The sequence below is a fragment of the Empidonax traillii genome, unplaced genomic scaffold (assembly GCF_003031625.1).
Source record: "Empidonax traillii isolate 1590-97213 ecotype Southwest subspecies unplaced genomic scaffold, ASM303162v1 scaffold142:size1213974, whole genome shotgun sequence".
Taxonomy (NCBI): Eukaryota; Metazoa; Chordata; class Aves; order Passeriformes; family Tyrannidae; genus Empidonax; species Empidonax traillii.
In genome coordinates, this window is record NW_020955335.1 from 93,068 (window position 1) to 114,490 (window position 21,423).

At 42.0% G+C, this 21,423-nt stretch overlaps 1 protein-coding gene across 1 annotated transcript in view; it reads right to left on the reverse strand.

The window, feature by feature from the left end:
- The window catches only part of ZRANB3 (zinc finger RANBP2-type containing 3), a 38,628-nt gene extending 17,211 nt beyond the window's left edge, over positions 1-21,417 (reverse strand). The window contains exons 1-4 of the mRNA XM_027884295.1: positions 21,209-21,417; positions 15,876-16,031; positions 4,512-4,530; positions 2,222-2,400 (exon numbers count right to left, since the gene is read on the reverse strand). Coding sequence (XP_027740096.1) covers positions 2,222-2,400; positions 4,512-4,530; positions 15,876-16,024 — 347 coding nt within the window. The 5' untranslated portion in view covers positions 16,025-16,031; positions 21,209-21,417. The remainder of the gene's footprint in view (positions 1-2,221; positions 2,401-4,511; positions 4,531-15,875; positions 16,032-21,208) is intronic.
- Positions 21,418-21,423: the final 6 nt, after the last annotated feature.

Below are 21,423 nucleotides of genomic sequence, written 5' to 3' on the forward strand. Positions count from 1 at the left end.
CCAGAATCGTTACTTTGCTGGTTGATATTCCCCTGGAAGAGAAAAATCCACAGGTTTTCTTGGTAAATTTTCGCCGTAGGAAAAGCAACACGGCAAAGAGATTATAGAAAATTAATTTAGGAAGGTTTGTATGTCTCTGGTTTTGGATTGATTGACCAGTGGGCTGTCAGGCAAACAGTAAAGTTTGGGTTTTGTGTTTAAAAGGCCTCACACTTTTCACACACACGTTTCATCATCATTTTCAGAAGAGATAAACTGCACTTAAAAGGAATTTCATGTATCTTGACTGTCTTGCTTCAACCTGTGCCCACAGTGTCACACGGGACAAATCCACCTCCCGGTTAACAAGTAACACACAGGATCAGCACCCAAACAGCTGAAGCAACAATGTGTCTGTGCAAGCCTGCTCTGGGTACAGCATCCTGAGATCACTGTCTGGAGTATTTGGGCACTGTAAAGGGACAGTCTGGCCTCAACCCCACCCACCTGGAACAAGCATTCCTGCCAGAGCTGCCTATCCAGCTTTTTTGCTCAAACACAACATGAAGAAAACAAAAAAGCTGGAAGCAGGGAACAGACAAGGCACAAGATGAAAAATTGGTATTTAATTGGAAGTGAACTCATTATAATAAATTCAGAGATGCATACAGGTCCACAAATTGCCTTTAAAATCACTAGAGAGCACTGTGGCCCTTCAGGAGCCCTGGAGCAGCGCAGGAACTGATGACAGGAATCCCCAGAACGAGGGGCAGAGCTGCTGCACCCACCTGCCAGGCACCACTGCTGTGCTGGAAGGATTTTTGTCTTTTCTTCAGTGGCAAGAGAGCAAAAAAAAAACCAAGCTGAAGTTTCCTTGAGCATTCCAGAGGCAGAAAGTACGTGCATGTGCAGGTTGATGCTGCTGGCAGGGGGAGAGGCAGTGGGTGGGCACTGCACCACAGGCCCTGCCTCTTCTGTCCTGGCAAATGTGGCAACCAGGAAAGCAGGAATAACCCATATCCCTCTGGGAAGCGTGTACAAAAATTTACAGATAAATCTGTTTAGTCACAGTGGAACCAATTTACTCAAGAAACATCCAATTTCAAATTTAGCCAGAAATTGCAAGGACCTTAATTGATGCCTAAGCAAGTGTATTTTAACCTGTTAAAATCAAAAAGTCAAGCAACACTCCAACAGTAAATTTACTTGCTGAAGTTTTGAAGAAAAGCAAAAGACTGAACTGAGAGAAACCCAAGCTGAACATATGGAAGCAGAATGTAACAAAATGCTAAACCAAGTTTGGCAGTTGTATTTTTGCATTTTCTTGCAAATGCATAAAACACTCTCTAATGTTAAAATATTAATTAGTTCAACACAACCTCACTTGTAGCTAGGAAGCCTCCTGGGAGTTAAGTTTAAACAAGTAGAAACCCAAGTTTTTCATCTTCCCCTGCTGCTGAATAAAAGTGACAACGGTTAAGGTCTACTCCTTGAAAAAAACTCTTAAAATATAAAAAGGAGAGGATTTTGCCATCGTTTTCCTTACTCCACATTTCCCCTTTCCAAAATGAGCACTGTAATCATTAAGTGCCTTTTAGTTAAATAGCTTAAAAAAAAAAGAAGGCTCATTTTAGTTCTCATATTCCACTGATAAACTTAAATCTTGACCCTCAGCAGCAATGAAGCTTTAACCCCTCTCCAGGTGGATTTCTGTGGTCCCCACAAGGAAGGTTCCAGGTGGCACATCCTGGTGCTCAGGTCCCTTTCTGATGCCACAAGTGTCTCCCTCACACTGAAGTTTCAGAACAACACCCAAACATTCCCATGAAAAGATAGAACAGCCTAGGTCACAATGACCTTTCCAGTTATTTAGGGATTACTTCTTCTAACTTGCAGGCTTTCTCAGTGCACTAAATAGAATTTTGACAGTAATTACCTCCTCGTTTTGTAACCTAACCAGAAGTTCTCAAAAAATGCTTTACAGAAGCTAATGAATCCATCAGAGCTGAGAAACAGCTGTGTATGTTCAATCTGAGACACACTGGAGGCAGTTCATTTTCAGCAGACAGGCACTTGCCACTTTGCAAAAAACCAGGTCTCTCAACTTCAAAGGAAATGAGAAACTACTCTAAAAAAACTACACAAAACTGGCAGGAGTGGCTGATATCCCAGAGGGTGGCTCTCCTTGAGCAGGGGGTAGAGAACAAAGGCTTTCCCCAGCAGAATAAGCAGCTCTACTCACCCCACATCAGTTTTGTTCTGGATGATGGTGATGTCGTCTGGAGACAGCTCTGGAATCCACTTCTCCATCTCTTCCACCCAGGGGTACCTCAGAGAGGAAGGCACCACAATCAGGAGAGGCCATTCACTCTTGTAGTAATATGAAATGGCAATTGCTTGAATGGTTTTACCCAGCCCCATCTGGGAAAAGAGAAGAAAAGAACGAGATTAAACACAGAAGTCTCTGCTCAGAAAGCATCTTCCACTCACAGGAGCTGAAAACAATTTGCAAAGACAGAACCAGCTAAAGGAAAGCAAGTCAAAGAGCTCCTCACACAGTACCTGTTTAATCATCACTTGCTACCACAGATCATCCTTTATGGAACCTGATGTTGCTGTTAAAATGGATTATAACAACATTTGTTCTATCTGGTTGGCTCATTAAAGCCAAAAGAAGCATTTCCATTCTGTTTTAGAAGATTTTCAGTTCAAGGTCTTAATAGGATAGACCAAAAAAAGACGTGTTAAGGTACAAAACCCCACTTTTTTAAAGATTATGCATAGGAAAGAAAAATATAGGATGCCTTTGTATGTAAAGACAACAAGAAAGTACTTAGTTCATACTGTCAGGGCAGGAACTCTGCCCATGAATTATGACCACAGATAGCAACAGATGAATCCAATATCCAGAATCTGGGGGGGTCATTCACATGGCAAGAGAGAGTTCCAGACTTCTGGTAAACACCAAAGCAGGGCCTGGCCTTAAAATCCTCTGTGCAGGTTTTCCAAGGAGCCCAATGGATATTGGAGTTGATTTGCTGCTGTCCAACCACTGACAGCAGAGATACAAACCAACCCCTCACATCTCCAGTGCTGAGTTTAAGTGGAATGGAACTGATGGAACGACAGAATGGAGAGATTTCCCAGGTATAGAAGAAAACATAATATTTCTGCTATTACTAGAAAGAGAAATAATCAGAGCTGCTGTGATACTAAAGTTTTGTTCAAAATTGCCACGTTTTCCTTAACATTTTCCTGCAAGCTCCCCTTGTGTCACCAGGGGTTCTTAGGCCAGCTGAAAACAAATCCCGGTGAAAGAAAACAACCCAACAAAAAAATAACATTAATTTTTAATTTGTTGCCACAGTTGCCTCCCTGGTCAGACTGCCCCAGTGGCTGGTGATGATCCACACAAGTGAGCTGAAAGGAGCAGGGAATAAAGGCAGGGCTCTTGGCATCAGTGCACCCAGGACCATATCACAGCTTCTCTTCATATACAAACTCACAGTACTGGGATTTTCTTTCCCCAACATTCTCTCATTTTAGAGACAGTCAAAAAAGCTCAGGCTATCCCACTGCTCAATGTTCCTCCAGCGCCAGACCTACTGTCATTATAAAATACACATTATTTGCTTTGCAATAAATACATCTTGCAGGACTTTTTATTGCTCACATCATTACCCAGAGCTCATTTTCTCATTCAAGGAGGGAAATAAGAATTCCTTTTTTTTTCAATAAACAAATATACTGCTGGTATTTTGATTTTTCCCAAGCTTCCCTTTTCTCCTCCCCTGAATACTTTTGTATTCCTCACAGTTTGCAGAAATTTCCCATTCTGTGCCAGTTTATCTCCAGTTGTAATGAGATTTTTCTAGTGTAAGGAGATGCTTAAATCCCAGTAATCCATCTCTCTTCTCTCCCTCCTGCTGTGCCAAGAAAACACAAATTAGAACAGGGAGACTCTATCAATCCCCAAATATTCCCCCTCTTTCAGAAAGGTTTTACACTGACAGCACAGCCAGAGCATTATTACAAAAGTGTTTTATCTGTGGGAAGAAATGCTGGACTCAAGATTTCCCTGCTAGGGAATACAATGTGAATTTTCAAAGGTAGGGAAGGAATGAACTTCACTTGATCAGCGAGTTCAAGAAAATTCCTCCTTGGAAACCCCCTCTGTTAAAAATCTCTTTGGACCAGGAATGTCCACGAATCCATTAAAAATGCAATGAGAAAGTGCTGAAAAGAAATCACCTGAATTAAAGTTTTTAAGATTTGAGAATTCCTGAGATTTAACCTCCCTAAATCCAGTTACAAGGAACCTTCTGAGCTTTCTCAAAGATTCTTTTAAAAACTCATGTCAGCACTGATTTTTTCCCCTCACAAGGTATTTCCAGAACATCTGCTGACTATCCCAGGAATTAGGCTGCTTTCCTCACCAGCCTTTCTGCCCACATCTCTCAAACAAAAACAGTCACCCCTGCACTAAGAGCACTGACACAAAACAGTGTTAGAGGAACAGGAACATCGCTTACCTCATCAGCAATCATGCACCTGAGAAAGAAAAGAAAAGAGAGGGGGAGAAAAGCAGAAATTAATACTGAATACAACAGATAAACCAACATTACAAATGGATTACTACAAATTTAAGCCGTGGATTTGCAGAACCAACAAAAGGAAAAAAGGTGATTTCATTCCTCCAGGTGTCAACTAAAAAAAAAAAAAATCCAGAATTTGGTCTGGATTTGAAAGGATGCCAATTGTTCCAGAAATGTACATTCAATCTGTCAGCATTGCTGGAGAGCTGTCAACGGCAAAGCTGAACTGCTGCTTAGGTCTGATGATGCATGAGCTGTAACCTGAGGAGACATTTCCAAGGCAGGGGGTTCATCTTCAGGGGGTTTTGTCTTTCAGAAACAACAGAGCTTTGGTGCTTCGTGATTAAGGATTATTTACATGTCAGACTGATTTTTAAAATCTGCTTTCCAGAGCTGTCACATTTGTTTGGAAACAGCAGCAGACACTCCCTCTCCCCCACCACTTGTACCAGCTAAAGGATTAGAAGATGAATTTGATTTTTGGCCCATTTTGGAGTCACTTGGTAACTACTCCATGCAAAGACAATGCCAATGCCAAGTCTCCAGCCTAGACTGGTAAATTCTGTAAATTTACATTTTCCAAACATTAAATGCCCCCTTTGATATGAATTTCTCAAAAGGGGCTTTGAGTTATTTGGTTTATTATGCACATTTTTAACTCAGAGAGGCTCTGGGGACCTTCAGTGTTTCTAGCCCATGAAAACTTCCTCATCATCCTAGAACCTGATGATCTTTTGGGTCCCTCCCCACCCAAACCACTCTGTGATTCCACGTGTCCCCTCTGCCTGCCAGTGTAAATTCCAGTGTCTACCCATTGCCTCAGTTTCTTTCAACTGAGGTAAAAAAATGAATTAAAAATTAATTCTTACACAGCTCAGTTCTTTATAAATAACAAACCATGTTCTTGCAATTGCTTTGAGGATGGAGCTGTTGGGGCAATGAAAACAAAGGAAGAAAACACAACAAGAAAAAGCCCCCAAGTCTGCAGATTTCCAAAGGAAAAAAAAGCAGGAAGAGAATTATTTTTAGTGGCAACTCCTGAGTCTGGGGCGTTAATGCCTGTGATTTGCAGCTGGGCAAAGACATTTATTTGCAGACAACTGAGACACAATTCTAATTTTAAAATGGCAGATTCTGCTCCAAGACTGATTTTTTTTTTTCATTCAATACTCATTGTTAATTGCTTGAGCTGAAGTTTACAAAACAAGCCTTTCTTTCTGCAGATTCTTTGAGGCCAACAGCATTGATGTGCTTTCAGTGCATTAATCATCTTTCTTAAAAACAGTTTAAGGCCTGAAATCAATTGGGATTCACAATAACCCACTGTTGTAACCTTACACAAATGCAGAAAATGAGTAAGACTGCAACAATTACACACAGAGCAGAGGCATCTCCAGAATAAAACACAGAACTTCTTCAATAAAAATTATTCAGTGTAAGGATATCAGGAACACAAATGTTCCTTCCCAACTTGTGCTGACAAATACAGCATTTCCCAGTACATCAACTTACATTTTAGTGGAATTGCATAAACAAAGTAATGGTAATTCAGACACACAAACCAAAGGGAGAACACACAAGATCCTGCTGCACTGGTCTTTGGCACACGGGGATTATTTGGACCCTCCTTTTTCCATTTCAGGATAAGGAGCTCCAGTGAAGAAATTCAGAGCCATTTACCAATCACTCTGACAATTAGAACCCAAATAGCAAATAAACCAAAAAGTTTTAGAATTATGTCATGGACAGACACAGATTTTTTTTTTTTCCCATAAAACCAGATTTTTTTCTGTAGGGTGAACTGTAGCCACTTCAGCTTTGATGGCTTGAGTATCTGCTGGGGACTAAGAAATTGTGGTGGTTTTCTTTCTGCCCTCCTAAAACCTTTGGTGCTCCAGAGTATCCTGTTTTCATGGCTATTCACTGCCACTTAACATGTCTGAAGTGAAACTTCTCAGGGAGCAGCAGCAAAGCTTTTTAAAGCCCCAGTTAAAGTATCCGAAGGTGTCACGCCCTCTGCTGTGATACATTTAGCAACGTGAATCACTGCTCTGATCCTCGCACTTCACACTCCCAATTCCTGAAGTGCTCCGGCTTTTAAATTGCTAATTTATGCCAATTAATTGACGTTATTGACACTTGCACTTGATACAATTTTGACACGGCACACGAGGTTGAGTTTATGACCCAGGTAGGAGTTAATCAAACTAATGTCAGTGGAAATGGCAATGGAGGATATTCCATTTATTTTATGACATAGTGCATTTCAGAGCATTCCTCCTGTGTAGCTTTCACAGCTCAAAAAATAAGAATCCTAAAGATGCCTAATGCAGTTACAAAAGGTAAGTCCAAGTTTTTTTCCATTGGATTCTAGGGCAATGACAAATGTACTAACAAGAGGAAAATCATCGAGTGTTCCCAGTTTATCACCGCAACAACTGGATTTGAAACGTAAAGACCTTGCCCACAGAACTCACAAGGTGTGTAATAGTTGCACTAAGCTGTTAAAAAGCCATACTTTACATAATCTCAGCAATATGCAGCATCCATTTAAACCACCCCTCAGCACACTTTCTGTGATTGCAGCACGGCCCGAAAGGTTCCACGCTGTCAGAGCAGAAGCACCAGACCTTCAGCTGCACCGAAGGGACAAAATCTGTATTTTTGTGTCGCATATTTTGACTGCAAGAAGACAGACTTCTTGTTCTCTGAAGTTCAATTAGTCATTTCCTCTCAACTGGTAAGTTACCCAATCTGAGCTTCATCATTCATGGCCCATCTGTTCATGTGACACCTTAATAATAGCTCCATCCAAGAATATAAATCAGAGCTGTGATACACACATTCATATCCTGTTACAAGCTCAGCCCACATGGGCAAAAGTTTCAGAAAAGCATGGAAAAAAAAAACATTTTTAGATGTCTCAGCTGCACTTGCTCTCAGCAGCAAAGTCCAGCCCTGCAAAAAGCACCACAGTCAATGGTAAATTCTTTCAGATTCGTCCCCATTTAATTTTTAAAGGTTTCCCTTCTTCAGAGCGAATCCTGGGGCTTGTACTTGAATCTCTGTCCATTCATCAAGGGAATCTGCTATTTTTTCCTAGCAGGAAGCACCAGGATCTCATTGGGATGCTGCTACAACCTTCCCACTATCCACAACCCTTCTGCAGGTGTAGGGTCAGCAGTGGCTCTGGACACAGGACGATCCTGCATCAACAGGAGGGAACCATAGTTTGGTCTCTGCTAGGATTTAACAGCCCCTTCATTTTGAGATGTATTAGCTCTAAAATAAAACTACGTTTTCCTTTAAAATGCAAACTCAAAGAGCCACAGGCTGGTGAGTGAATGTGCTGGTTCACCTCAGGTTCACAGAGCTCCCAAACCCTGTTCTGATCCCCACCCTGAACAGAACAAGTGCAAGCACCTGAGGTTACACACAAACCCCATCACTGTGTGTCAAGATTTCTTCTAAACGTAGAGAATCCCTTAATTTAAGGGAGCACCCAGGGCTGGATGAGTCAGAACCAGATGCCACAGAACAGTGTCTTGTAAAGGTGTGGAACACCAAGCAAAGGTGCACTTACAGATTTCTACTGCCAAACCTTGGAGAGAAACCAAGCAAAAAACAGGTGAAGAAACCAAGAGAGAAACCCAAACCTGAGCCCTCTGAAAGCTCTCCTCAGGAAAGCTCTGTCTCTGGAAGGACAGAAAGAGTAATTTCTCAAACCTCAAAGAACCCAGAAAAAGCTCCTGGTTGTGTTGATGTCAAGAAGATTGGAATCAACTTTGCAAAGCAGAAGGAGGAACAGATCTTGCAAATTTTCTGCAGCTGAGCTCATTGGAGAAGCAGGAGGAAACTGAGGCTAAGCTCCTGTGGCATATGCCATCCAGGCACACAAAAATAGACTGCATCAGAGAGGGGGTAATGCTCAGAGAGTTTCACAGAACGAGTTTCGGGGAGGAACAAATGTTTAAATGAAAGCCATTTCTATTTCTGCGTGTCTGGGTTACATTCAGGTCACTCCTTCTGAAATGTCAGCACTATGAACCAAGCAAAGAATACAGGTGAAGTCTCTTAGATTAATTATGGCTGCTTCAGCAAGGGATCTTTGTCAAGAGAAAGAATCTCAGTTTGCACTCTGCTCTTGCAGGAATATTGATTAGCAGCACACCAGCACATGTACAAGGTCTGTATAACCAAGGATCCCCCTGAATCATGCAGGTGGTGACAGAGGCTTCTTGGAACTAAAGAAGTATTTTGCAGTCATATCCTCTCTCACAACTAGACAGTTGTGCTTCCTCACATGGAGGACTAAAAGCCAAAGGGCTACAGCAATCCAATACACCTAATTGCTTGCTGGTGGGGATAATTAAACTTCGTGATTGATTTTCAACACCCATTTATCCAGAAGGAAAACAACAGTTAGAAGTGCAGGTAGCTTTGTCAGACCGAACTCCTTTCCTTTTAAATGCACTTTCCAAGGCAAACAGTCCAAGCAGTAGCACTTAATTTTTTAAAACACTGACAAATTTTGTTACTACTGAAGGCAGTGAGGGCTGTTTTTTGTTAATGCAGGCTTTGGGAACATGCTGTACAGAGGAAGCTCACGTCTTCCTTCCACCAGTGTGGGTGTCCTGATATTCTTGGGATTCTCACCTACTCATGTGAGTCAGTTTTATATAACGCTACAACATATAATTTGCCTCCTACTCACAAGCCAACACTTTAGCACTACCATCTTATCCCAGGGTTATTTAAGGAATCTGAACTTGGAAGGTTTTTATGTAAAACTGCGCAAGCAGCCGTTCCGTTAGTGTGTCGGTAATCACGGCACGGCCCGAAAACTGCGACCCAGAGCCACCTTCCCTGCAGGAATCAGCAAGGTTGTGTGGCCAGAAATAGTGCTCCAGGAGATGGAAGATAGGCTGTGCCCCTGCTCCTGAGTGACATTATTTAAAAAAGCCCCAAGTGATAACGAAACAACCTTTTATTTAACACAAGATGTGCTAAATTGCCTCATCTGCAGTGCTGGTGGTTCTCCTAAGGAGTGGAGAGGAGAACAGTTGTGCCTGTCTTATGCTTGCCTCCAACACTCCTCAACATGTGACTGAAAAACCCACCCAAAGTGCTCTACTGGCATTTGAAAGCTCTCAGGCCACACATTCTGGTATTTTAGGTCTGACAGAGATGGGTGGAACAACACGTATCGGAGTGGTCAACCTGAAGGTGAAGCCCAGACACAGCAAGGGGTTTTTTAGGTTACAAGAATTGAACTGTTAACTGAGTTAAAACTCCACTCAAGGAGACTCCAAATAGTGACAGTGAAAACTCTTCACCCATTCAGTCACTGGCTGCAGAGACTAATTGGTTCTCCAGCTGACTCAGTGCTAGGAAAATTGACTTCACCTAATTGGAACAGTTGGAGTAACATCAACTGATTTCAACTCCTGCTAACCTGGGCTGCAAACTCGACCTTGCTGTCACCTGGCATGACTGAGACCCCTGTGAGCAGCATTAAGTCTTCTCTAGGATGCAGGCTTTCCATGAAATTCAGGGACTTGTCATGGCTTTCCCAAGGACCTCTGCATTCCCAAGTGACTCTCCCTCTGCATTTACCTGCACTGGAAGAGCTGCAGGAGTACTCTCTTCATGTCTTTCTCCTGTAAACTCAGCTGAATCACACAACAGGGAAAAGAATTATCCAGAAAAATGTCTCATCACCAGTGTCTCACAGTTCCCAGGCTCAGGGCCTTTTTTTCCTCCAGTACCCCAAGCTCTTAAGACCAGTGTTTTCTCCTTGGTTCCTCCCCCATAGCAATCTTTCAAATTACTTTTATACATTCCAAATACTTCAAAACAACCATCCATTCAGCTGTTGACAGAATATCCCACTTCTTTTCTGACGTGGATCTCTGAACTAAGCAGCTGTGCTGATCTTTTCTGCACTGATTTATCTCCTCTACTCTAACTTGTCCCCCCTTCAACACACCACAAAGCCAGCAGAGGACACGTGGATTTAAACTGCTTACCCAGCCACCCTTGGGGTAGTTTTTCCTTCTGCTTATGTTATTCCTCTCCTTCCAACTTCCATTCAGTCAGTCAGAAGGTGACTCATACTTGTTTAAGACTTTACTTCTTCTCACTTGCATTAAAGCCGCTTGTCTCACACACTCCAACCTGATCATCCCCATTCTTCCCCCTCCCTGATGCTTTTAGTTGAACACACTGACTGTTCCTCGTGGATTCTCACACTGCAAACTTCCAGAGCACACAACTGACAGGGAATTCATCTCCCCTTCCCCCTCTCTCCATCACTGTTGGCACCCTATTACCTGCACTTGTTTCGATCTCACTTGTTTCTCCTCTTCCACTCTAACAAATTGTGCCCTGCATTTTGAAAATCTGCATTTTGAAAATCTGCACTTTCTACTCCACTCCTGCTGCTACAAGTCCACATCTAAGCCCAGGCAAATTCTCAGGTTACTACCATTGATTTTTTTCCTGTTCTTAAGTCCTAGTTTTTTAACCCCCCACAGTTCCTCTCCAGAATTATCTTCTACTTTCACTTACTGACAATGCATTTTTTGTCCCACTTGAATTGCTTCCCAGTTCCTCCAGCATCACTTCCAAACAAGCCTCCCTGGCTCTGAGAGCTCTGCAGAACTTGGCTCAGCCTCTCATTCATACTTCCTGCATCTGAAGCTCATTCTGGGAGCCAGCAGCTCCATTTCATCATCCCTCTCCTCTTTGCCACTTCTCACATGTGAAATGTTCTCTGAGACATCACAAACCAATGTCTTCAAAAAAAAAAAAAAAAAAAAAAGAGAGAGAGAGAGAAACCTTTCCTTAAAAACACAGGACACTCTGAGCTGGAATATATCAACTGTCTGATCCTCTACAAATCCATTCCATTCTCCTTCCCCAGAGGTTTCTTCTGTGCCTTGTTTTCTGAGACTGGAGACAACTGCTCACCTGTTATTAGGCAGGTTCAAGGACTCATTTATCACAGAATTATAATAGTTTTATATATCTGGGTTGCTGAATCTGTTGGAATAAAAGAAGATTTATTTCCTCCTCTAGCAAAGACTTGTACCTTGTTTCAAATATCTCTCTCAGACTCTCTAACCACAAATGACTAGAACTAGAGACAGAAATCACATGAAAAAGTTGCAATTTCATTTTTATTCTCAGTTCTCTCTGATCTGAAGATCCTCAAATAATGGAGACACTCGTTGATGGCACTTGATGCTGCAAGCTACCAAGTACAAATTAGCATAAAAATGAAACATTCAAAGACATATTCCTAGACATGACTAAAAAAAACCCCAAACCTGAGGGGAATTTAATTTTCTAACACGCAAATTTAATTAATTTGGCTTCTATCTACATCAGTGTGGCAAAACAAAAAAAGAATAAGGAGATTTTCCAAAAGAAAATATGATTAACTTCATCTTGTCTGTGAATTTATCTCCTTCACACTGAACTCTGAGCTCCCCACCCTAAGATCAAATTGGTCATGAGTTTAATAACAAGAAATTTGTTTAAGTTAAACTAGGACATTTAAGTAAACTAGAGTGGTGAGGACTTATAGCAGATGAAATCAGTAAAGTAAAATTCAACTGCAAATAACTATGACTTATCTCCCAGGAGAGAAATACTAATAAATAACACTAGGGAAAAATTCAACAGTAGCCTGTAAAATATTTTTACAGGTGCTCCTTTAAACCATGTAGCTGATTCTAAGAAAGCAAAAGAAATTTAGACAATGGTTAAAAAGCATTTGCTGTTGCATTTAATCACATTGACTTGCAGCAACCTGTGACCTTTTAAAGAAATGACAGAAACATCAGACAGATACAGGGACATGGAACTGGGCTCAGTGCTTCAAAATGGAAGACAAATCTCTTTTTTTATTCTTATCTACCATCAAAGATAAGAAACTGAAGAAAAGAAACACCCTGAGAAGGCAAAACAACCAGTAACCTTGGATGGAAAATGGCAAAGATAAAAGCAAAGTGAAACGAAAGCCCTGGTAATTTAAAAGGGCAATGCAAGGCAGAAAGCAAGGATGGCATTGTAGAGAAGGAGAAAGAAAGATGAAGAGACAACATAAAAATCAGAAGCAAACTCAGTAATAATGACAAAACTAACAGTGAAAGTGAAAAATAGTTAAATAAAAGTGTAAGACAAAAGGCCCCACTGCTCCAGCACAAACTAAAATCTTCACAGAAGTGCAGGGACTGAAAGTATTTTCTCTTCTTGTATCAGCTTCCAAAATCTATGACTCCCCTAGACACCCAACTCAAGTGGAAATTATACCTTTCTTACTTCTCAGTGACTAATACACCCTACAGAGTTGAAGAAATTTGTGTGGAAATTCACCCCAAGAATTTAAATATCACACATCAGAGATTCCTGGCCCTACACTGGGCTGTGCCTGGGAATTCTAAACATTTCTATTTGCTTGCTGCCCAAGAGCTACATTTCTGTGGTTCAGCCACTAAAACCTCAGCAGACTGTGTGTCCTCTCCATCACCAGTGAAGAACCTTCCTCTGTTTATAAGGGTTGAGGGGACTTTGATTTGAACCTTGGGGGTTTTTTGGTCCACTTTGAGGGTGGGAGGGGGGAATTAATTTCTACAAAGACTGATAAAAGTCTTTGAAGTAAAAGTCTGTTCTAATTAACAAAGGGCAAGCAGTGCTAAACAATGATGTTTGCAGATGCCTTGCCACCTCCTCTTCACTGACATCTGCTGACTCCTCAGTATTTCCTAAGCCCATTGCTATGAGTTTATGTTCCTAGAAGGGACAAGTTTGCTGTTTTTTTTTTATTTAAGAGACAGTTTAAAGCACATATAAATAAATAAATACATATTATTGCTGGGTTTCAAAGTAACTTACACCTTTACTGAATGAAAATCAGAGAAATAAAATAGTCTGCAAAGACATAATTCACGCGCACCCCTCTTTTCTGCACATTAATGTCTGAGGTTATAAATAAAGATTATATATTGTATCCATCCCTAGGCAGCCATTCCCAAGTGCATTTCTGAAGAATAAACTCTGGGAAGGAGTAAGTAGCTCTGAAGTTATTTACCCTTATGGCATGTTTGTGAGGTAAAAAATATCTTAGGATATAAACTAAACACTGCCTTGTTGGCTCTGGAGTTACCAGTTCCTTGCAAAGTGTTGGGCAGTGCCTGTCAGTCCAGATGATGTTTTGGAGAACCTACCGAAAAAGCCTTTGATTCATTCAGTAATGAAGCAAAAGGGCAAACCACACCAGCCTATTTATTGAATCCCCTGGGAACAGACAAGGGAATTAATAGCTCACTCCCAGCCCCTACCATGCAAGAAATAAAAAGTTTGTTCTAATAATAAGCTCCTTTTTCAGGCTGGGTGCTTTGTCTAACCTAAGATAAGATTAATTGAATCTCTTCAGCCAACAGGAGAGGAGCACTTGCTCTACACCAGTTTCCCTCCACTCCAGCAAAGCCTGGATTAGTGATGACTGCAAGGAGGGCATTAGCCCGGGGCAGAGAAGAGAGATGAGCTCAGATGCCAACACTGCTGACTGCAGGACATGTGTTTCTGTATTTTTTAAAACTAGAAAAGACACTTGTACAGGAAAGCAGTAGACCCTGCTAAAATATACCACTGGGGACACTGAAAAAGGGTTTCAATCATTATGAAGTACACAAAAGGGAAACACTTGGGTGAGCCAGGGGCTCACAAACTAATGAGAAAATTCAGCTGCAAGCACCAGAGGCTTTTGTTCTCTGCTGTGGGACAGGAAGAGAAATAGATCTGCAGGAGCAAGGGACGGATTGAAAAACACTCCTTAGGAAAGTCTGACTTAACACATTTTACTTCTGATAGAAGCTGGCTGAGAGTGTCACACAATGCCCCAGTTTGACCCAGTAAAACACACGACTCGGGGTGCCAAGGAATGAGGTTCCTTGCAATCATGATGAACATATTTCCATGTGCAGCCCACATCAAAACCATCAGGGCCAGATTATGCAAAAGTCTGGTTAGTGAAGGGCTTCAAGAAAAAAAAGAAAACAAACGTAAACCCCATAACCCTAATGAAACTAATATCATTCCTTCCTTGACAGAGCCATTAGCCTAATTCCAAACCTTTCCAGATCATTTATTGTTACTTCTTCAACAAAGAGAATAAAGAAATACCTGATTAAAATGGATCTAGTCCTACAGCTAAGCTGCTTCCTGAGGAACCTCTACATTATATAATAGGCTGCAAAAGATAATGCCTCTTTCAAATACATCCACTAGCCTACACTAATTAAATGTGTATAGTTTCTTCCATGTTAATGGCTTCTGCTATTTCACTGTTTGTACATGCAAATACACCTCCATTGCATATTCTAGAAACTCCACTTCCCCTTATGAAAATCAGATCAGGTGAGACGGGAGCCAAGGGCTTTCCATTTATTGCATTCAGATTTAGGCCCTGAGCCTCTTGTTCTAAGTGAGATGATAAAATGATCAGGAATTAACTTCATCCTTCTTTCCCACCACCTCCCCTGCAATTCCCCTCGTGCCAGACCTCTCAACCACCATCCCTTTCCAAAAGCACAGCACACAGGAGTTTCACGGCTTTGGGCTGCAATTGCCTGCGTTTCCTACATTGTATAAATGTGGAAATGGCACTTCCCTCCCTCCACTTTGTCCGTGGAGCTCAGTAACAGGCTCTTACTCAGCAAAATATTTCCAGCCTGTGCTGCACAAACCGTTTGTGTTTTTCTGATTTCTCAGGTACTTAAGTGTCGAATGCCTCCCCTATCAGCTGCTGCACTGGCTGAGCTCTCTGCAGGGCTCCTTCTGCTCTGCTGCTGCAGCTCAGGGAGCTCCAGAACCCCCTGGTTACGAGCCAGGATGGGACCAAGTTTAAAATAGAATTAACACACAGAGGCATCAGGGTCTGTTAGTCACTCCCTTCACAGCTCCACCACGCCATTAACAACTGAAGAATCAAATGTGAATTAACTTATTTTAAGGATTCTCTATTAACATAACAAAAATTGTGATGTCAGCCTCCTTTTACGTGAGGAGAACTTTGGTACTACAACTCTCTTATGCAGAATGCATCATTAAACATTTATTCATCCTCTGTGGGAAAAAACCCCAGAACTCCTCATTTTAAACCACATCACCTTACAGTTTATGAAAGATTTCTGTAACATCTCAGCTAAGAGCTGCTGGTATTGAATAAATAAAAATTAACTTCTGGTCACCTCAAATAATTGTTTTTAGCATGTGGTACAACAAGGACCTTACCTGCCACTTCTCTGGAGTGCAAATATGATGCCTTTTTCCTGAAAAGGAAGCAGCTTCTTTCTCAGTCTTTCAGGTAGAAAGGCCAGCTGAGCATCAACATCTTCTGAATGAGGAGCTTCAAGTGTAGGTGTTTCCTGGAGTGCACTCATGGTGAACCTGAGGCAGACAAACGAAAACAAACAAAACAAAAAGATGTTTTACCTGCAAGACAGGTCTGCAAGGCATTAACAAAGCTTCGTGGAACAATACTAATCATTTCATCTCAAAATACTCAATATACACGGCTTTTCTCGAGTCTTGAGCATTGTCTCTGGAAAGCACAAAATAATGCACCTGCTGGAGGAAGAGTCCACACCTCAGCAGCAATGAAATATGCTAAGGTGAAGAGGTCAGGGTGTATCAGTTCCTTTATAATGTGAAATAATTATGTAAGGAAGTTTCCTGTTCATGACTGAAAGTTCCTGGCCATTCAAACAGTGCTCGCTCACGGGCATCGAAATGGAACTCTCTTAGCAAACGTTTTTCAGAAGAGTTCTAGGGAAAAAAAAATAGCTGTTTAACCTTCTGAGGATGGAACTAAGAGTTCTCTAAAATTTTTAATCCTAATAAATCAGAAAAATAGGGGGAAAGGCACCCACTTTGGGGGAAGGGGAAAAAAAGAATAAAAAAAAAATAATGTAAAAAAAACCAGTAAGGAATTTTATTTCCCTGAGAAAGAAACAATACTGAGCCACAGAACCAATCAATAAAATTTCTCACACTGTGCTTCAGATGAAAAATGTGGATTCTTCATTCATTTTTGTCCAAGGCACAGGGTCAGAGAAGAAATATTTTTAACTCTCTTCTAACTTGAACAGACTTCAAACGAGCAAGCAGGAGGTGGTAAAGCTCAGCAGCCGTGCACTGACTGAACATGAGGGAAGCAGCAAACCTTCACATCAAAACATTACCTGATTATTTCGGATTCAAAGCCTGTGCGAGGAGCTGGATCACCATAGGAACAAGGAGCAGCAGCCAAAATACAGTTCCCTGTTAACAGCACCTCCAGGTTTGAGAGCATCACCCTGACCAGGGTGCACTTGGGGTTTTGGATCCTGACTTATTTCGGAAGCAACTCAAAAGAAGCCAGAAAAAAACATGTGGGCTGAGCCACGACATTCCCAGCAGGAACGTGCTGAGCTGAATGATTGTTCTCTTCAGGACCTGCAGGACTGAGGAAGCTGCTGATTGACACTGCACACAGGGTAGGACACACCTGGGGACACTGCAAATGGTTGTTCCATCTCCACTCTATTTCCCAACACTCCATCTCCCACTTGAGACTAAAATAGGGATGAGCACAGGACATTTTCCAAGACCAGTGGGAGATCCCAGTCCCCGAGAGACCTCTCTCCACAGAGCTTATCCCAGTGGCAGCTTGGTCATCATAGCACATGGAGCTCCCTACCCATGGTGTGGAGATTCCAGAGGGGGATTCACTGACCCCCTGCTCTGCACCTCCCATGTGCCCCAGTCAGGGAGACACAAAAAAAAGGGGAAAGGACAGAGCACAGCAAATACAAGTTATTGGGAATTTGCCATATCTGGAGAAAAATGGAAAGGAACTGCCAGTACTGTTGACAACAACAGGAAAAGGACAGGACCTGAATGTTCTGGAAATCCACTAACTCTTGCAGAAACATCGAAAAATGAGGATTTTGAAAGATCTGCCACCAGCACTGCCAGTCAGACTAATGACATCCAGGCAGATAGAAAATGAATAAGTGCTTTTTTTCTGGTTCTAGGATGAATTACAGGCACGTCTATCAAGATATGCATCACAGACAGTCAGGGCAATGTGAAGAAAGTGCTGTGCATGAGCCTCCAGGCAAGTTCCATGACATTCTCACTGTGAAAGAATTGAGCTGGAGAACTTCCAGTTCGTTCCTGCATCCCTTCTTGGGCATCCATTACCAATTCTGCATCGAAGGGGTGTGTGACCACAGCTGCTTGGATGTCCCCTTTCTGCTGGGCAGGGAGGGAACAGAGTGGATTTAAATCTGAAATACGGATCAACACTCAAAGTTGAGGCACAAGGGTTGTATTTACCATAGCTGTGGACTTTGTTCTATTTTGTGTTAAATTACTTAGCTGCTAGATAATCTTTTCTAAGAAGCATATTCTAGAAGAGCCATCCTTCTGAATGTCAATGAAATAACCAGTTATAGAGAAAGGAAATCCAGACCTCTTTTGCAAACCAGGCATTCTGTGCCATCTGGGTGGAACTGCATTATTGACTGGGGCGATTTTTCCTCCCCATTTTTACAAGTGGAATCTTTCATGTACCTTTAAAGAAACAATATTCTTGCACCCTGGGCCTCTGGAACGTTCAGCAGCAGATGCAAGTGCTGTGATCAGCACCAAGGCATGTCCATCGCTGGACTCTGTTTAGCAGGAGATGGAAAGCCTCTGCCTTGCCCAAGAGATGCATTTCACACAACTCATAAAGCTGCAGTCAACACCCACTCCAGCTCGCAGTTGAGCAAACAGAAATGTTTCAGCTCTAACTGTTGGGAAAGCAATCATCATCCCTTCAATAGTTCTATCACAATATTTTCCACGGAGTGTTTAATTCTTTTAAAAGTTGATTAAAGGTACTTTGAGACTGGCAGTGAAAAAAACAAACACCAAATATTTCTGGAGAGTCGAGCTTGGACAGGGAGGCTGCAGGATTGACCCAACAAACCTGTTCAACGCTCAGCTCTGTGATTCACCTCCAAAAGAAATCTGTGACTCATTTTCTGGGAGAACTCTCTATTCTATAAAAGCACAGATAATGATACACTTTGTGATCAGCTTTGCTCCCCAGCTTGTTGTGAGTGACAATCTGAGAATGAAACAGTAACTCAATTAACTTGCTGGGGAAGGAGATCAGGACAAGATCCTTTCATGGAGACACTGAATAGGAACAGTGCACCTCCAGAAGCATAAATCTGAATTAGAGGAGGCACAGATTAGTCATCAGCACACAGCAATACTACCATGAAAAATGTTTCTCCAGCAGTCATTAACGAGGTTAAAACTGACTTTGCAGATCCATCACAGGCAGCAACACAGCAAGCACTAACTACCAGATAATTATAATTTTTTGTTTTGCTTGTTACTAGGTGAATAATTAAACAAATGATAGTGAATAATTATGGACTAGGTGATTAATTAAAGAGCAATGACTATTATAAAACACAATGACTTTGGCACTGGTGGTCATTTATGTTTAGAGACAGTCAATTATAGACAGCACTGTGGTAACATCAAGAAATAAAAAGTCTTTTTTTAAACAAAAATTTAGTCAGTGTAGCAGAAGACCAGTTTGTATCTGTTGCTGTTCTACCCTTTGCAGTCTCAGAAGATCTCAGATCTAATGCATATATTCTTTAACTACAGTATTTCGTTTGTTTCTGTCCCTAATTTGTTGTAACATCCATCCTATTGCCCTTCCCGCTTCTCTAGATCACAAGCTCTGGAACTTGCACAATTCCAGACAAAACAAACCTCAAAGGTTTGGAGTGGAGACCCAGCTTTTCACTCAGCTGCACAAGTTTCACGAGTTAAAAAAACCCAAAACTGCACAGTATTTATTCCAGTGTTTTAAAGGACATCAAGGATGAAATAGCTGAATTGATAAACCCAATAACTATTTATCCAAAATTGCTTAAGCATCTCAGCACTAGCTTTTAAAAGCAGGAACGAGGAAGACTCATGGACCTGCAGCAGAATTCATTCACAGGGCATAAAACCCAGTAAAACTTATGAAGTGCAGGATTTGTGAACACCAGGAAAAATGCAACTGTTTGATCTGAGTCACCACGTGTTCTGTAAAGGTGAGTCTTACCTTTCCACTCTGCTGAAGTTCTTCTGAAGGGGCTCTACAACAGTGCACCTAAAAACTATTTGATGCAGTCCAGTTCACACTATTTTTCAATACTAAATTAAAAGAGACTAGGTTTTATAAACATATTTGTGCAGTAATTGTAATTTCCAAGAAAACTTTTGAGAATGTCCCTCGAACTTTTCAGCAAAGCTGAAACACATTTTTTTGAATTCAAGCGAGTAAACTGTTCATACATGAGAGAAACATCAGTAAGTAATGTGCTCCAACTTCTATAATTTTGTTGAAAGAATCATAAGTGATCTGGAAAAGTAAGTAACTACTGAGGGATAAGGGCAGTGCAAATAGTAGTAGAATAAAATATTTTATTTTTTTAAAAAAACCAACCTTAGAAATATTTGTCACTGCTAATGTTCTGTATAATGCATTTCAATATAGATTCTCATCCTTCTGGAGGTAGCAACTGTGAGCCAGTGTGCTGAGGATATTACCCGAGGTGACATGTTTCTGTGCTGGAAGGTTGGGTGCAAGACTGATGACAACTTCAAGGACTATTTTAAGTTTTCCAGTAGCTGTTTGTCAACACAAGCTGATTACATAATATAAGCCCACTGCCTTTTTTTTTTTTTTTTTTTTTTTTATGGTCACTAAGAATAGCCTTCTAATGCAGCTCAGGAGCAGATGCTTAAAACAAACGAGTCTTTCCATTAAGGGTTTTGCTTCATAAATTTCCACTTGATGGCCTTAACTGCTCCATGACTGTGTGTTCAGTAAAAGGAATTCCAGGCTCAAAGAACATCATGGGACCTTGGCTGATTGATTAATCAACCGCTGCACAGAATCATGGAATTGTCAGGGTTGGAAGGGGCTTCTGGAGATCATCCAGTCCAACCCTCCTGCCAAGGCTGGGTCACCTGGAGCAGGTGACACAGGAACACATCCAGGTGGGACTGGAATGTCTCCAGAGAGGGAGACTCCACAACCTCCCAGTGCTCTGCCAATGTAAAGAAGTTCTTCCTCATGTTGAGGTGAAACTTCTTGCTTTAGTTTATGGCCATTGCTCCTCATCCTGTTGCTGGGCTCCACTGAGGAGTCTGGCACTGTTCTCTTGGCATCCACATTTGGGATATTTATATGCATTAATGACATCCTCTCCCAACCTTCTCTTCTCCAGACTAAACAGCCCAGCTCCCACAGTCTCTCTCATAAGAGAGATGCTCCAGACCCCTCATCATCTCGGTGGCCTCTGCTGGACCCTCTCCAGCAGCTCCTTGTCTTTCCTGTCCTGAGGAGCCACCAGCGGGATAATAAAGAACTGAACATCTACCCGAGACAACAGAACGCAGCATTAAAAAGCAAATCAGACAGAGCACAGAACAGTTTTTCCACAGGCCGGCGTGTCGGGCTTGAGGAAAACGAGACACCTCAACACCTGCCTGGAGGCGCGATTTTTGATTTTACTTACGCAACTCCCCGCGGCTGCAATCGCAGAGCTACCTGCGATGAGCCGGCACCGGCAGCACCAGGACACACCCGGAGGGATCTCCCGGCACAGCACGGGGTGGATCGGGAGTCAGCGGGAAGCTCGTCCCTGGCTGGGGACACAGATGGAACCCTCCCCGTCCCCCTCAGCCCGCGGGCTCCGCGCTCGAACGGCCGCCGGGAAGTGACGCACGGCCG